A 17,695-nucleotide genomic window follows, 5' to 3' on the forward strand; every position below is an offset into this window, starting at 1 on the left:
GCGGGGCCTGTAAGGAAAAGGGCTGCTGAGCACGTTGGTGAGTCACAGGGAACCGGCCCGGCACGTGGTGAGCAAGCGAGAAGTCAAAGGGCGTCAGGCGGGGGAGGGGGAGTCAGGCTGCACCCCCACTGCAGGTGGAGCCAGGCCTGACTTGGGAGCTGTGTACCGGGGTAGGACCCTTTCCATAAAGCGTCAGCACCCCAGGAGTGCCTCCCATGGCATCTTGTGCAGGGCTCTGGGCCCCAGACCAGGGCCACCCCTTCCTCAGAAATAGCTCTGCTGGAGTTGGGCACAGCATGGTCAGAAAAGGCTGGCCGGGGAGCGAGGGATCATGGGTTGGTCCTCAGGGCCTGGCCCACCCCTGGGGAGTTTCCTGGGGCAGGGACCAGTGACGGGGGCAGGAGGGAGGGGGAAGTCTGGGGCTCTGGGAAGAAGGATGACAGGGCCAGGCATGAGGGCAGCAGCTGCCGCTGAGGACAGGGTGCTACGGGGATGGGACCAGGTGTCCCTTCCGGCTGGCCGTGTCTGCCCCAGGGCCCCTGTGCACGGCCTGAGTCTCTCCACACGGCCCCTCCAGGGGCTGCAGGACCTCATTAATTATTAACGAAGTCTTTCTTTCAGGGAAAAGCTCTGTGGTTGGCTGCCTCACAGGCCTTGTTTTAAAGGCAAAAACAGCGCAGAGGCTGGAGTTGGGCCAGAGAACAAGCTGTTTTCTGCTGAGCTGGCGAGATGGGCCAGGGCAGAAAGCCAGGAAAAACAAGCTGCCTGCCACCCCCTCCTGTCCTCGTCCTCCGGGAAGTTTCACTTTAAACCAAGCCAGATGAGGGCTGGGCAGGCAGCGGGGACACGGTTAACTGTGTATGTGCTGGTGGCGGGAGGGCCTGGGTGTCCTATGAGGTCTGCTGGGCCCCATCTCCCCCGACCCCCTACCTACAGTCTGAGGATCAAGAGGCCAAGAGATGCCCCTTTAGAGAGAAGCAGCAGAATCTGGAGCGCTGACTTTGAATCCCAGGCAGGGATCCACAAATGTTTCTCTTCCTGGATACCTACTGTGCACCCAGCACTGTGGACTCAGAAACGAGAGAACCCCAGCCCTTCCAGGGCCCACAGCCGGGCAGGGGAGAAAGATGAGCTCTGCGCTCAGGCCATGGCCGCCTATTCTGTACACACCTGTAGAGAGCGTTTAGTGCATGTGGGCATCTGGCTATCCATTCTACACATGCTTGTGAAGTACCTACTACGTGCTGGTGTCGCCTGGCCTCTGGTGGTTCTGCTTGGCAGGGGAGCGCAGTGGGGGTTGAAGCACAGCCTTCATCTATCTAATCAACAAAGACAAGCACCTACTACGCGCCAGGTGTGAGGTAATCCTTCCGGTGGGGATACGGCGTGAGCCCGCCATAGCCCACTGGCCTGGAGGACCTCCTGCTGCCTGCTCAGGACCTGCTGGCATGGGCTGGGCCTGAGGAGGGTGCCACCTTCTCATTCACAGAAAACGGCCTTGCAGGGGGTGGGGGATCTGGAGACAAGAGCCCGGGTCTGGGGTGTGTGTGGGACGGGGCGGGACCCACCTTCCTGGCTGCTCTGGGTACTTGTGCTTGCAGTACGCCTCCAGGGAGGCGTAGACCTTCTCCCGCAGCGCCTCCACCTCGGCCGGGTTCGAGAGCCCCTTGGAGTCTGAAAGGAAAAGAGGCCACAGGTCAGAACCCTCAGCTGGGGCGTGTCTCGGGCACCTGCCCCCCGGACCCAGGCCTGTGTGGGGTCTCCCAGGCTGCCCCACCATGGGCAGAGCAGGTGGTGTGAGGGATGCCACTGGACACGCCCCCGCCCGCTCCCCCAGAGCCTGGTGGCAGGGGGACGACTGTGGAACCCACGGCCAGGCCAGGCTGCTCTGGGTCCAGGCTCGGCTCTGCCACTTGCCAGCCATGTGACCTTGGGTCAATTATTTGACCTCCAGAGACTCAGTTTCCCCATCGATAAAGTGTCAGGGATCTGCTGCTTTCCAGCCGCCCTGGGAACTGGGAGAGGCAATGGATGCCGCTGCTGCCCTTGGGTCCCAGGCCCATAACATGGATGGGAGCTACCGCTGCTGCCCCCAGGAGCACCCAGACCCTGCGGAAAGCCATCCTCGGCGTGCTTGCGGAGTACTGAGCTCAGGACCCAGGCTCAACAGCCTAGAGTGGACAGAGAGGCTGAGATTGCAGCCACCAACACCTCCAAGGCCCAGGGACCCCCTGTGAATGCCACCTTGGCCCATGTCCTGGGGCTCCTTGGCAACGTGTCTGGCTCCCCCAGCCGCCTCAGCTCCAGCCAGTCTCCTTGCCCTCCCTGCATGCCTGTGCCCTGGTCTCTTCGCCTTCCCTGCAAGCCTGTGCCTGGACCCTGCTTGTGCCAGACAATCTCACCCTCCCTGCAAGCCCGTGCCCAGGTCCCGCTGGTGCCCCAGCTCTAGCAACCAGACCACACAGGACCTGAATGGGGATTCCTCGGGCCGGGCCGGGCTGAGCCGTGGCGTGACTCAGCCTCCGAGCTGGCAGGATTACGGCCCAGATGCACAGCCTGGGTGACAACATGTCCCTGGAAACAAGCTCTCCCCACAAGAAGATGCCCATCTCCATCCTAGCCCGGTCCCTCAGAGCCAGGTCTGACAAAGGGCAAGGTCAGAAGGTCAGGAGCCGAGAGGGCTCCACCCCCTCCAAGGTCAGGGCCAGGACCCGAGAGGGCTCCACTCCTTCCATCACGGCCCAGGTGAGCTCCCCACGGCAGCCCCAAATCCCTCCCTCCGCACCCTAGCCGTCCGCCCCTATCACTCAATGAGCTGAGTTTCCAAACACAGAAGCCCACAGCTCCCTCCCGGCTGGAACCCCGCAGGACTTGGCTCCCTGTGGCCCCAAGAGAAAACCCAGACGCAGCAAGAGTTTCAAGGCCCTGCCTCCACCAGCCCACCCCACCTCCGTGCCTCCCACTCCCCTGGCCCCCAACTTGCAGCTCCTGGAGGAAGTGGCCCACACCCTCGACCCTCGACCAACCGTGCTCCTGCCCTCATGTGCCAGGGGTGCCTGCTGGCGGGTGTGACCCTCTAAACCCCAAGCTCTAGGCAGGCAAGCCCTACCCAGCAGCTTGAAGGGGCCCTCCCATACCAGCAGGGCGCCGAGCAAACAGGCACGTGTCAGCACTTGTTGGGCGAAGGAGTAGCACCTAGGAGGCTTTTCAAGCTGAGAACCCAGAGGCTGGAGAAGAGCCACACTGTCGGCCAGGAACTGTCGACCAGGAGGCCTGTGCCCAGCCCCAGCCCCACAGCCCCAAGCTCTGCTCTCCTCAACCACAGGGGCCCAGCCCCAGAAACACCCTGGACCCAAGGCTTGGGGATGAGGTTGGTCCCCTCTGAAACACCCGGCAGGCCTGACCCATCCCCACCCCATCCCCAGCCTGCAGGGCTCAGGGCTCCTGAACTTCAGCACCGGAAGTTCACAACCATAGCCGGCCACTTTCGGAGTCTGGGGATTCGGAGTCTTGTGCATTCCGATGCACAATGGTGAACGCTGCGAACTGCGGAACCCAGAGGGCACCACCAAGCCCCTCATGACAAGTGCCTTGCTGGGTCCCCCTGCGCCCAGGGGCCACGCCCCCTTGGCTGGCCCTCAAGGTGAGCAGAAGGCAGCATGGCCACACTTTCACTGGGAGGGGAGCACGCTGAGCTCAAGGAGGGCGGGAGTTGGCCCCACGTGCAGCCAGAGCCAAGAAGTATAGCCGGGAGGAGGCCCAGGTGCCTCTGCCCCACCAGAGAACAGGGCCAGGAGCCTCAAGGCAGGAAGGCCATACCAGGGTTGAAGAGGACGATGGCGCGCAGGCAGCCCAGCTCCGTCTTGTCCATCTGCATGTCCCGCATCTTGGACACGAGCTCCGTCAGCACCCTGCAGAGGAGGAGGGCAGACACCCCATCCCAGTTAGGCCGAGGCACTCACCAGGGCCACACCCCAGATACCCAAGGCCTCTGGGGAGCCCGGCGTGGCCCGACGGCAGCTGAGACGGGCCAAGCCAAGGCAAGGACTCCCAGACAGCCCGAGAGGGAGTGGGCTGGAACCCGGGCCCAGGTGCCGCCCCTGCCAGGCCTGCCCAGCCCTGCCCGCAGGTGGGTTCCTCTCCTCTCCCTCTAGGGTCTGCCTGTGGGGCTTTATTCTGGCAACCTAGGTGCTAAGGAGGGGCCTCATGACAGCTAAGCTGAGGTGAGCCGGAGCTGCACGTGGGGCACAGAGTCCACCCCTCCTGAACCCAGTGAGACACACCACTGTGCCTCCTCAGCTGTGGACCCAGCACTACCTGAGGCAACGCCCCTGCCCGTGCCACAGCCCCAGCCGCTCCCTTCAGTCCAGGAAGAGACCTTTCCCCAGCACCTGGTCTCCCTGGGTGCGGGCTGCCAGAGGGGGGCATGTCCACTTCTTGTCACCAGAGAAAAAAACCCGCCAGCTCCCTCCATGGAGACGCTGGGGGCGTTCTTGGATTCAGACTCAGCTGCCCCACCCCTGCAGCTGGATTCTGAATCACACCGGCCTCTGCAGTGTCCTGGGCCCCCTAGCCTCAGCAGCCTGCCCACCAACCCCAAAGCTCAACTGCTGTGTCCAGGAAGTGAGGGTGGGCCACAGCGGGGGAAAGGAGGTGACCAGGTAGGGATGGTTGCCTAAGGAGCCTGGGCTCTCCCCTGTGGGCCAAGGGGGGCCCTGAGGGTCTGCAGAATGGGGAGTGCCCTGGTTGATTCCTGGGAGAACACCTGAAGGAGGCTGGAGGACAGGGTGGGACAGAACAGGAGCTGGGAGGGACCCCTGAGGCAGGGGCACACAGCTGCAGAGGGATGGGGCAGCAAGCATAGAAAAGGCCTGGGCCACTGAGGGCAAAGACTTTGCATTCCACTCGCAAAAAAGGCGAGGAAACGCCGGGGCCTCTGTAGTCACTGCTGTGGGACCCCAGAGAATGTAACCCTGAGACCTCTGTCATCACCATCTCTCTACCAGCCAGACAAAGAATCTGTCAGCTGGGCAAGTGGCTGGAGCTTCGCTTCCCAAAGCCGTATCCCCAGTACCCTTCTAAAGAAGCTTCTGTGGGCAATACACACTGCATTCTGCAGCCCCCGTGGAGACCCTTCTGTACAATAACTTCTTAAAGGCCCTGACAAGTCCTGCAGCAAAGACCCTCGAGGACACCATTTGCACTAGCATTTGCCCACCATCTGTGGCCACGAACCCTTTTGCACTTGGCATATCCCATGGAGGTCAAGTTCCAGGATCACCCTTGGGACTCTGGGACCTGAACCACCCCCGGGGCATTGCTGCTGAGGCATTAATCCCCCTGTAAGTGCCAGTGCATGGCCTCTACTCACCTCTAACGTTAGGGCTCTCATGTTTAGGGGCCACCTTCTCCAGGTGACCTGCTCCTCCCCACCCACTGCTCCTGTGCTGCAGACCCCTGCCCAAAGGACCCCGCAGTGCCCCTCCCCAGCCCTCCTGCTCCAGCTGAAGCTGACATCCGGTCCCCAGAAGGCCGAGTCTGGTGTGTGTGGGCTCTCAGGACTCGTGGAGAAAGACTGTGCAGAGAGGCCGGGCGCGGTGGCTCACGCCTGTAATCCCAGCACTTTGGGAGGCCGAGGCGGGCAGATCACAAGGTCAGGAGATCAAGACCATCCTGGCTAACACGGTGAAACCCCATCTCTACTAAAAATACAAAAAAAATAGCCGGGTGTGGTGGTGGGTGCCTGTAGTCCCAGCTACTCGGGAGGCTGAGGCAGGAGAATGGTGTGAACCTGGGAGGCGGAGCTTGCAGTGAGCCAAGATTGCGCCAGTGCAATCTAGCCTGGGCAACAGAGCGAGACTCCATCTCAAAAAAAAAAAAAAAAAGGCTGTGCAGAGACAGGGACAAGGAAGCTACTGTCTGCCTCAACTGGCAGAGAGGAGTTGGCCAGCACTCCAGGAGGGCAACATGAATGGACAGGACCACCCAGGCCCAGACGAGGGTGGGCCCTCCAGCCAGTGCTGCCCCTCCAGTGTGTCCCCTGAGAAGCAGCTGAGCTGCAGCCCGTGCTCCGCTGGGAGGCGTGAAGCACTGCGGTCCCGACACCCCTGCCTGCACGGGGACAGGCGTTAGGCCGCACCACGCCCCGGGCTGCCACGGCATTACCGTGCCAGCCTCAAACAGCCTGCGACGTGCCAACTGGAATTGACACTTTTACAAAACTGCATCCACGGTATAATCACTTTAAAAAGAAACGAAGCTTTCTTTCCCACAGATAAATACATGGGATCGTGAAACAAGAAAAGCTGGAGGGAGATAGGCCAAGTGTTCCCCGTGGTTACAGATGCCCCAGAGGCAGGGCTGGCACAGGGCTCTGAGCCTCCTCCTCGTGCTTTTCTCTGTTTTCCACGTGTGCACCCTTCATGCACTGAAATAATACTAGGCAGGACGTGCACAGGGGCCGAGGTGGCTGAACTCAGCTGGCCTGGCGGTGGAGGTGACGGAAGCGCCCTCGCCCCTCCCGGGACCACCCCCACCTGTCAAAGATGGCGCCCACCCCTGCGCTGTGGGCGCTGTTCCGGTGGACGTGCAGCCCGGTGGCCAGGAGGATCCCGTCCTTCACGGCGATGGAGCGGTGGGAGAAGGAGGCGATGAGCAGCTCATTCCAGCCTGGGGAGGAGGCACACGGTCACTCGGCTGTCTCCAGGCCCCATAGGGCTCACCCCTTCCCCAGCCCCTGGTGGGACCCCACAGAGGCAGCGTGTCACAGACCCATCCTGACAGGCTCTGGAACCCCAATCCCATGAAGGGTTCCACAGCAAAGAGGTTCCTGAGAATGCCTCTTCTACAGTACACACCGGCACACGAAAGGCCCTGAGAAGTCCCACACGAAGTCCCTTGAGCTTTGTAGAACCCAGGAGCTCACAAACTCATGTGCCCCAGAAGCTTCCTCCTGCATGTGCAGGACACTCCTGCCACGGAGCACGCGGGAGAGCACCCAGGATGTTCCCAGGGTGGCCCCAGAACCACTGCTGCCAGCAGGGCCCCAGGAACAAACTCTCGGAGATCTGTGTGCCCTTCGTGGAAAGCCACCAAACAGCAGGTTATTCAACTGAAGGCAGGTGCGTGAGAGCCGCAGCCTCTTTCAGGGGGGTTCCCAGGGGGGAAGGTTAGAAAACAGCAGCCCCTCAACATAGTGGGGGTTCCCTGGGGGGCGGGCGGTTAGGTAACAGCAGCCCCTCAACATCGGGGGTTCCCTGGGGGGCGGGCGGTTAGGTAACAGCAGCCCCTCAACATGAGGTTCCAGTGCAGATGAGGCAGAGCAGGCATCGGGGAGGAAGAAACGGGGACCCTCGTGTGCACACGCATTACTGTTTTAACGGCTCCTGGAGACCGGGTGACGTGGAATCACCTGCAGTCACACAGTCAGGGACCCTCGCGTGCACACGCATTACTGTTTTAACGGCTCCTGGAGACCGGGTGACGTGGAATCACCTGCAGTCACACAGTCAGGGACCCTCGCGTGCACACGCATTACTGTTTTAACGGCTCCTGGAGACCGGGTGACGTGGAATCACCTGCAGTCACACAGTCAGGGACCCTCGCGTGCACACGCATTACTGTTTTAACGGCTCCTGGAGACCGGGTGACGTGGAATCACCTGCAGTCACACAGTCGCCTTCAGCACCTTCCACACTCCCCGAGCGCTCTAGAGGCTCCAGCCTCTATGGCCGACACTGTCATTAATTTCCCACTTAATCCCAACTGTAATCCTGGAAAACTGCCATTAATCTTGTTTTACAGAGGGGGAAACTGAGGCATGAGGTGCTAAGTGATCAGCAAGAAGTTGGTGGGGACCACCGTGCCAGCTCCAGCTCAGCCCTCCACACCCTCCCAGCACATACCCACTCCGTCACGGGGACCCCGGGGGCAGATGTCACCATCCCCATTCTCCCCATTTCACAACTGAGTAATCCCAGGGCCCCAGGAGGGAGTTCCCACCCCCGAGGCCTCCCCGCCCAGGTGTGCTGACAGACCAGGCAGGGATGGCACCCAACTGGCCCCAGGCTGTGCAACCAGAATGAGGGTGGAACCGTGGGGTCTGTGCCCCATCACCGTGGGAGCACGCAGACAGCACCACGGGTGGTCTGATGGAAAAGCCAGGGCTGGAAATACCATCACAGACGCGGGACTGGCACCTCCCCAGCTGTCACGCATCCCCTCTCCCTGCCAGGTGGCAGCAGGCAGCCGGTTGCAATGGGGAGTAAGAAGAGTGGGGTCCCTTGGGGCGGGGGTTTACGAAACACACCCGCCCTCTGCACCAAGGCCACAGCACGCAGTGGCGTCCCAGGGCTCAGCAGAGCCAGCCACGAAAACAGCTTCCACGCTGCCCAGCCAGATTTTCTTTGACCACAGAACCCTTTTTTTTTTTTTTGGCCCATGAAACATCTGTAGCATCACATTTGGGAGAACTCTGATCCAGCAGATCCCCCTCAATCTGACATGTGGGTAATCTGTGGCCCAAGGAGGGGAAGGGTTTGCCCCAAATCACACAGAGACTCACAGGAGCCCCGGGCTCCTGCCCCTCCTACGGCCACTCCTGCCCCTCCTACGGCTCAGCCCGTCAGGTTTTCCCAAGCTGAGAGGTACTGGGTCTGACATCCAGTGAGAGTAAATGCTCTCCTAGGAAAGGGCTCTCCCTCCCTTCCCACACCAGGCCCAGTGTGGACAGACTTCCTGTGGCCAAGGGCAGGGACCCAGGAGGCTGAGGACAAGAGCTGGGCTGGGGTACAACTGGCCCCAAACCCACCATCCCTGGCCAGTCCTGGCCTCTCGGGCCTGCCTCTCTCCCTCACATCCTGCAGGCCTGGGGGTTTACCTGAGCGGTGGCCACCTCCCCTCCCACTGCCCCGAGAGCCCCTGAGGCCACCCAGCAGGTACCAGGGTAGACTCGCCTCTGAAACTCTGGTGTGCCCAGCAGAGGGGCCTGGTGCACGGCTGGGGTGAGAAGGTGCTGCTGAGCCGCAGTGCGGCCCTCAGCACGGGATACAGGTCAGGACCCCAGACACACGGACAGAACAGCGTGAAGTCTCTCTCTGCACCCTCCAGCACGCCGGCTGCATCTCAGCTCCCCTGTCCCCCGTCCCTCCACCCCGATGTCCTCACTCGGTTATTTCTCCTCTCCTGCCCCACACGCCTTTGTAAGCTGCCCTCCTCCTTCTCGGATGTAAGAGAAAAATGGGAGAGGAACCCATTTTACAGTAACCTTTGGGGTGTCTTCACCTTCCTAAGTGCTCCATCACTGCAGGAAGGAGGGCTCCTGGCCCTGCGATGTGGGGGCCCGGCACGGCCACAGCTTTTAATGGCTCAGGGTGCGCTGGCCTTTCAGAAGGAGGACCTCAGTGATGCGGGGGATACCAGGTCTTACTCCAGGCTCCAAGCGCAGGACAGAGAGTCTTGTCTGGGGCTGCTCCCTTGGCCACTGTGTCCTCCAACTCAAAGAGGCTGGCCCTTCCCGAGGAACTTACTCCTGCAGCTCCCTCGCGGCCCTGCCCAAATGCTCAGGGCCTCTGCTGGGGTTGCAGGACCCCTGGACAGCGCTTCCGGAAGGAACAGCACAGAATCAAGGGTCAAGAGGGGAAGCTGGGGCCTCAGCCTCCAACCTGGCTCAGCCGCGTTCCTGTCTCACCTCTGAGCCACCACTTCCTCAGCACAAGGGACAGTGAGAACACCTACTCCTGGTGGTCTGGAGAGTTAAATGAATCCACACTCACGAGGCAGGGCAGGGCCCCCCAGAGTCATGGCTGCTGTCCCCATGGGGCTTGTGATGGGGATCCCGTCCCAGGGCGGCGGTGACAAGAGCCCAGCCTGGCTTACCCTGTGTCCTGGGGCCGGAGATGTGGGCAGGATTAACAAGACCAGGGGAGTAAAGTGGTGTGCTGTCCCCACAGGGGGACCTCGGGCCTGCTACCTAAGCCTGGCCCCTCCCTCCCTCACAGCCCAGCAAGGCCCGCCCACTTCCCCCATCCCCCCGCCCCCCTGCCGTGCAGGAGGTGCCTGTGCAACCCAGGCCCTCAGACGACCCCGCTGGAGCAGCTATGGCGGCCTCGGAATGCAACAGCCTGGGATGAGGGGGCAGGTGGGAAGGAGGTTGGACAGAGGAACCTGAAAGCTGTGAGCGACCCAGCCCTGTCTCAGTTTACCCATCTGACAAACACAAGGGTCAGGGTGTGACTCAGAGCTTCCATGGAACAAGCCAAAACTATTCATTTTAATGCTTTATTTCTGAAGGCCTCCTGGATGGGTGGGGCAGGAGCCCACCCCAAGGAAGGGGCCCTACCCCCCAGGAGCAGACACGTGTGACATCAGCCTCCCACAGCCCAGCTGGAATCCTCCACCAGTTTCTGGGCCCCTGCAGGGCTGTGGCCACTGCAGCCCCGCTCAGTGTCACCGAGAGCCACAGGTGGACACTCCCCAGGGTGGGCAGAGACCTTAGGCCTTGAACCTGCATGGCCAGTGGTTCTCACCATGGTGGGAATCGCAGGTCTGGGCACCCATTCCCATCGCTGCTGCCGCCCAGCGGAAGTGACCTCCCCCACCAGCGCTGGGAACACAGTGGGAGGGCCTAGCACAGGGACATAATGGGGGAGCACTCAGTGCCCCCAGCACCTGCCGGGGCTGGGTGGGGCCTCACCTCCGCCACTGCGTCCTGCCAGAAGAAAACCCAGCAGGATCACCCCTGGTCCCCAGTCAGGCTACAGCCACGGACCCTGACCTGAGCCCCCTGGAGGGGGAGAGTCCTCCAGCCAACACCAGCCAGACACAGTGTATCCTTGGGGTTAACCCAGGTCCTCTCCAGCCACCCAGCCAGTGCAGGCTTCGAACTCGTGTTCCACATCTGAACTGGACATGTGCCTCAGTGGACCTTACAGGGTCTTGGGGAGGCCACCTGATGGGTGAGCTGCCGGCCCCGGCAGACAGAACACACAAGGACACCGAGGCACAGAGAGTAAGTGACTCGGCCAAGGTCAGCCGCTCGTGGGCAGTGGGGCCGGGACTCATACCGGAAGTGCAGCTTCAGACCTCACCATGTGGCCCTCGAAGCTGGCAGCAGGCATGAGCAGGGCCCATTGGAGATAGGTCAGCAAGGACCTCAGTGGGGGCCCAGGGGGAGGCCAGGCTGGGGGTCCCACCCAGAGACAAGCAGCAGCAAAGATCTCCCAGAAAGAGCCGCTGGGCCGAAGCAGAGGCCGCCCTCGCAAAGATGCCACGGGATGGCTTTCCAGGCATCCTAGAAGGGACTGGGGACTCACGGCACCAGGGCTCTGGGCTGAGGGAAGGGCCTCGCGGGGAGTCCCCACCCGACAGCTGCAGGGAGACCACAGGCAGGCACCCACCTAAGAGGGACAGCCACGGAAGCCCTCTAACCTCAGCACCGCACTCCGCCACAACCACCCCACGCAGGCCCTCAGCACCGCACTCCGCCACGACCACCCCACGCAGGCCCTCAGCACCGCACTCCGCCACGACCACCCCACGCAGGCCCTCAGCACCGCACTCTGCCACGACCACCCCACGCAGGCCCTCAGCACCGCACTCCGCCACGACCACCCCACGCAGGCCCTCAGCACCGCACTCCGCCACGACCACCCCACACAGGCTGAGGCTGGAGCCAGAAGCTGCCAGAACATGGGACCGCAGGGCCAGGCACCACACAGATATGGCAACAGACACAGCCATCCAACCCGACTCGGACCTCCGCCCGGCCCTCAGCGCACAACCATCTGGAGATCCCCCAGAAAAAGAGCTGCGTGCGGCCAGCTGTTCTCTGGATCGGCCTGGTGGGTTGGGGCGGGGTGGGGGCACCATCCTCTCTCACAAAAGCCTTGGCTGTCTCTCCAAACACCACTGGGGGCCAGGCAGGCCTGCAGCTGGCAAAGCCAGGGGCTCTGAACCGAGGTGACCCTGCATGGCACACCTCCTTATGAGGGATGGAGGGAAACTGAGGCCCCAGGCCCTTCCCTGAACAGTCCCAGATAGTCCATAGGAGGTCCCAGGGTGGGTGGTGTCCAGGAATGGGGGACTGTCCCGGGAGGTGGGGGAGTGTCCCAGGAGGTAGCAGTGTGTCCTGGGATGGGGGAGTGTCCGGGGAGGTAGTAGTGTGTCCTGGGACAGGGGAGGGGGAGTGTTACGGGAGGGAGGAGTGTCCCGGGACTTGGGAGGTAGGAGTGTCCCAGAGGTGGGAGTGTTCCGAGAGGGGGGAGTGTCCCGGAGGTGGGAGTATTCCGGGAGGGGGGAGTGTCCCAGGCATGGGGAGTGTCCTGGGAGGGGGGAGTATCCCGGGAGGTGGGACTGTGTCCCGGGAGAGGGGAGTGTCTCCCAGGAGGTGGGAGTGTGTCCCGGGAGAGGGAAGTGTGTCCCGGGAGGGGGGAGTGTCGTGGGAGGGGGGAGTGTCCCGGGAGGGGGGAGTATCATGGGAAGGGGGAGTGTCCCGGGAGGTAGGAATGTGTCCCAGGAGGGGAGAGTGTATCCCAGGAGGTGGGAGTGTGTCCCAGGAGAGGGGAGTGTGTCCCAGGAGGTGGGAGTGTGTCCCAAGAGTGGGGAGCATCCGGGGAGGGGGGAGCATACCAGGAGGGGGTAGCATCCCAGGAGTGGGGAGTGTGTCCTACGAGGCGGGAGTGTCCCGCAAAGGGGGAGTGTCCCGGGAGGGGGAAGTGTCCCGGGGGTGGGGAGTGTCCCAGGAGAGGGGAGTGTCCCAGGAGTGGGGAGCGTCCAGGGAGGGGGGAGCGTACTAGGAGTGGGGAACATCCCGGGAATGGGGAGTGTGTCCAGCAAGGGGGGAGTGTCCTGGGAGGGGGGAGTGTCCCAGGAGGGGGGAGCATCCCGGGAGGGGGGAGCGTCCCGGGAGGGGGGAGCGTCCCGGGAGGGGGGAGCGTCCCGGGAGGGGGGAGCATCCCGGAATGGGGGAGCGTCCCGGGAGTGGGGAGTGTGCCCAGCGAGGGGGGAGTGTCCCAGGAGAGGGGAGTGTCTGGGGAGAGGGGAGTGTCCCTGAAGGGGAGAGTGTCCCAGGAGAGGGGAGTGTCCTGGGAGGGGAGAGTGTCCCGGGAATGGGGAGTGTCCCAGGAGGGGGGAGTGTCCCAGGAGTGGGGAGTGTCCCGGGAGAGGGGAGCGTCCCGGGAGTGGGGAGTGTGTCCAGCAAGGGGGGAGTGTCCTGGGAGGGGGGAGTGTCCCGGGAGGGGGGAGTGTCCCGGGAGGGGGGAGTGTCCCGGGAGAGGGGAGTGTCCCAGGAGCGGGGAGTGTCTGGGGAGAGGAGAGTGTCCCGGGAGAGGGGAGTGTCCCGGGAGTGGGGAATGTCCCGGGAGAGGGGAGTGTCCCGGGAGTGGGGAATGTCCCGGGAGAGGGAAGTGTCCCGGGAGTGGGGAGTGTCCTGGGAGAGGGGAGCGTCCCAGGAGTGGGGAGTGTGTCCAGCAAGGGGGCAGTGTCCCGGGAGAGGGGAGTGTCCAGGGAGAGGGGAGTGTCCCGGGACTGGGGAGTGTCTCGGGAGAGGGGAGTGTCCCGGGAATGGGGAGTGTCCCGGGAGTGGGGAGCGTCCCGGGAGAGGGGAGCGTCCCAGGAGAGGGGAGCACCTGGGAGTGGGGAGTATGTCCAGCGAGCGGGGTGTGTCCCGGGAGGTGGGAGTGTCCCGGGAGGGGGGAGTGTCCCAGGAGGGGAGTGTCTCCGGAGGGGGGAATGTCCCAGGACGGGGGAGTGTCCTGGGAGGGGGTAGTGTCCCAGGAGGGGGTAGTGTCCGGGGAGGTGGGAGTGTGTCCCGGGAGGGGGGAGTGTGTCCCGGGAGGTGGGAGTGTGTCAGGGAGTAGGGAGCATCCCGGGAGGGGGGAGCATACCGGGAGAGGGGAGCATCCCGGGAGTGGGGAGTGTGTCCTGGGAGTGGGGAGTATGTCCTGGGAGGGGGAGTGTGTCCCAGGAGTGGGGAGTGTCCCGGGAGGTGGGAGTATCCCGGGACGGGGGAGTGTCCTGGTATGTGTCCCGTCTGCATGGCGTCCCCATCCCCACCTAGGCCTCGCCACTCACCTGCCCGCAGCAGGATGACCTGGTCGTCCAGGGGCAGCTCTGAGAAGTGTGGGATCCGCTTGGCCCACTCCACCAGGGTGAAGAGCTGCTTGTCGGCTGCTTGGCAAATGTTGGTGACAGGGTCGTTCGGCTGCAGTGGAGGAAGAAGAGCAGGACATTCAGTCCCAGAAGCCAGTGTACTGACTGAACACAGCCCAGACCAGGCCCTGCCCCACACGCTGGGCCCATGCAGCATGCTGAATACAGCCCCCAAAGATGCCCAGGGCCCAATCCCTGGAACCTAGGACTATGTGACCTTGCATGGCACATGGGGCTTGGCAGAGGTGATTAGGTGTGGCCTGAAATTGGGAGGTGGGCCTGCAACACCGGGGGGACCCAGGGTCATTGCAAGGGGCCTATGAGAGGGAGGCAGGAGGGTCAGAGGAAGAGATGAGATCACAGACGCTGGGGCCCGAGGGGAGAGAGACGCTGCTGGGTTTGAAGGTGGAGGAAGAGGCCACAGGCCAAGGAATGTGGCAGCCCCAGAAGCAGAGGCCGGGGCAGACTCCCCAGCAGAGCCTCCAGGAGCTAGCCGGCAGGCACCTTGACGTCAGCCCGGCAAGACTGCTTTTGGCTCTCTGGACACAGAACAGTCAGATAATAAAATGTGTATTGTTTCCAGCCACTGGGTTACAGCAGGACACATAAGTCTCTCCCACAGCTCTGGAAGGCAGGTGGGGCGAGCTGACGAAACTGGATATGGGGCAGCATTGGAGCTGGGTGGGACTGACCGCCTTCATCTTTGATGGCCACGGTGGCCCACGCTGGGGACAGGGCTGGCCCCTCACGTTCCATCAGGCATGGATGTGGGAGCTCAGGAGGGCAGGGGCCTCGGCTGAGACACCAGGCCCCAGGCACAGAGAGAGGGCGGCATTCACGGCTCCTTTGGAAAGTCCTAGCCGGAAGGGCGCCATTCAGTCTCACAGATGAGGGGACCTAGGCGGCCTTGAAGCAGGGCAAGAGGAGAGGCCCCTCCTCAGCTCCTGGCAGGTGGGGCTTGGGTCATGGACCTTCTGTGTCCTGAGCAATGGGAACTCAGATGACGGCCCCCTCAGTGGTGCCGCTGCAGGAATAACGACTGAATAGGATTCGGGGATCCCTCACTTCAGGGCATCCGCCAAGGAGAAAAATGCCTCCCTTTGAAGAGCTTCCACCAACAGAAACCATCTGCTCCTCAGAGACGTGCAGCCTAAACGCAGTGCCCGGCGGGAAAGGCCTCTGAGGGCAGAGTGAGAAGGCCCCCGAGGAATGGCACAGAGACTCGCCAGGACCCTCGGAAGAGGGCAGGGCAGCCCTTGGGGGCCCGAGCCAGAAGGGGTATATAGAGGGATGGGATCCCTCGGCTGAGAGGGGTTGACCACAGTCTACACAGGTCTCTGACTCACTCATTCCTCCACACACCTTCCATGAGCAGCATCCACAGCCTCCAGCACTCACAGGGCTCCCGGCTCTGTGCCCAGCGCCCCCCAGGCCCGCCACAGCCAGGCTGGCTTCTCAGCCTCAGCCTCTCCTTCTGTCACGCTGGGGGCTGAAAGGGGCCCATCCTTCTCGCCTGCCCATCTGCCACAGGGCATCCCTGAGAAAGGATGAAGCAGGCCTGGCAGGGGCGGGGGGATGTGGGGAACCAGACCTGAGCACCATGTCTGCAGCAGGTGGCTCTGCTGAGGATCCTTGTACCCAGGAACTTCCCAGCCACTGGCTGGCCACTCTCGGAAGCCAACACGGGGCCCAGAGCAGGCCCAGGTGACAGGCTGGTGCCATGGGTAGGAAGGAGAGCCTCAAGCCCTCCTGGGCTGGCTGGGACCTCTGCAGGAGTGGGCACACAGGTCACCATCTGTCATGTGCCTGTCCAGCACACGTGCAGATGCACATGTGCAGTGTGCACAGCTGGGACAAGGAGCAGAATGTGGCAGGCTGGAGAGCCAGGAGAGACGGAGGCACACTCCCGGCAGGTGTGAGGCTCTGGCTCCAGTACCAGCAGGGCTAGGCCTGCAGGGGGTCCCCTAGGTAGGGAGGGACAGTGCAGGATCCTGGCTCTACCTGGCTCCACCTCCCTGTGTGGCCTCGGGAAAGGATTAACCTCTGTGAGCCTCCCATTCTCGCCTGGAGATCCAACATGCCTCATGTAACAGAAGGCGTGTGATGGGCTCTACTCCTGCCTGGAAGTGTCCACGGGACCTGCCCGGGACCTGCCCAGGCCCTGCCCCACGCTGGGGAGAAACCAGGCACCAGGACCGTGATGCTGGGCAGGCCGCCCCCTCTCTGGACCTCAGTTTGCCCATCTGAGGGAAGGGGCCCAGTGAGTGGTTCTGGAAGTCGGACTCAGGCCAGTCCACAGAGGAGTGTTCAGTGTGAGATGAGACACAGCAGGGAGTGAGCGGGCACACACAGAGACCCCATCCCCGTGGAAGATGTGTCCTTGATCCCCGGTGAGTCCTGCCTGCCTTTGTGGTTCTAAACTCCCTGAACTTTGCTGCAGCGATGGAGAGAGCAGATGGCAGCTTTCCCCCCCAGATAATGTCCTTCACGAAATAAAAACTTGGCAGCCCTTTGTGCAACTGCCAAACTTGCTTTTGGATTTTCTGCTGGATCATGAAACCCTCACAGCCACCATCCCTCCCCTGCCCTCCGCAGGGCTGGTGAGGCGGGCACAGGGCAGGGCAGGTGTGCAGACCAGCCAGGGCTGGGGGTGGGTCTGTGCCTGTCACTCACGGGGAGGGTTTCTCCGGAAAGAATGGTGCCTGCTGTCAGGGTCCCGTGCACCTTCCCCGCAGCTGGGCAGCCCCAGCCCCCGGCCAGAGTAGAGGTCTGAGCAGAGCCGGGGACGTGGGGGCACCAGGTTGTCCTATCCAGAAAGGGCAGGGAAGCAGGGCGGCCCTAACCCAGCCATGGGGCCTCAGACAAGAGCAGACCCCCACACTCAGGCAGAGGCAGTGGGGGTGCCGGCCCTGTGTGAGTGCCAATGAGCAGGGTGGGGTCGCTGTCCTTGACCGAAGCTGGCGGTGAGGAGCAGCACAGCCATCACCAGCAGCCTCGTGGGGGCAGAAATTAACCCACCACACACCTTATCCTGTGAACACACCTCACCCTGTGGTGGCCAGTGCCAGGGGCCACAGAGAAAAGAGCAGATGCTCTCAGCCCACGTCACAGGGGCAGTCCCCACCCTGGCAGGGGCACAGATGAAGACCGGAGGTACCTCAGCTGAGACCAAAGCCTGGGGAAGAGCCAGGGGGCCCAGCTCCAGGCCACGGGAGCTGCAAGCACGAAGGCCCTGGTGGGTGGGGAGACAGTGACCTGCAGGGCGCACCCAGCACGGAGGGTAGGCTGGTGTGCCTGGGCCCACAGAGGGACAGAGGTCGGGGTGACCTCATGGTCAGCCTGTACAAGGTCAGCGGCCACAGGGCTCTGGTCCCAGCCCCAAACCCACACGGAGACACAGATGAAGACTGGACACCATGGTGACCACAGCGAAAAACGCACGGGCCCTGAGGGCCAGCTGGACCCAGGTCCCCGGCCGCAGGAAGCTTAGTGCACAGTCTTGAACCTTCACTCGGGCAGCCAGGAGCTCACCTGCCCAACCCCGGGC

The 17,695-nt window shown here is 62.8% G+C and overlaps 1 protein-coding gene across 6 annotated transcripts in view; it reads right to left on the reverse strand.

Annotated features, from left to right (window-relative positions):
* Window positions 1-17,695, reverse strand: part of RXRA (retinoid X receptor alpha) — a 114,947-nt gene that overhangs the window by 4,790 nt on the left and 92,462 nt on the right. For all 6 annotated transcript variants that reach the window (XM_055270440.1, XM_063636781.1, XM_055270443.2 and 3 more), the window contains 4 exons: window positions 14,071-14,200; window positions 6,537-6,669; window positions 3,820-3,911; window positions 1,569-1,674 (listed from right to left, as the gene is read on the reverse strand). In XM_055270440.1, the coding sequence (XP_055126415.1) occupies window positions 1,569-1,674; window positions 3,820-3,911; window positions 6,537-6,669; window positions 14,071-14,200 (461 nt within the window). The remainder of the gene's footprint in view (window positions 1-1,568; window positions 1,675-3,819; window positions 3,912-6,536; window positions 6,670-14,070; window positions 14,201-17,695) is intronic.

Source organism: Symphalangus syndactylus, chromosome 3 (genome assembly GCF_028878055.3).
Source record: "Symphalangus syndactylus isolate Jambi chromosome 3, NHGRI_mSymSyn1-v2.1_pri, whole genome shotgun sequence".
Classification (NCBI taxonomy): domain Eukaryota; kingdom Metazoa; phylum Chordata; class Mammalia; order Primates; family Hylobatidae; genus Symphalangus; species Symphalangus syndactylus.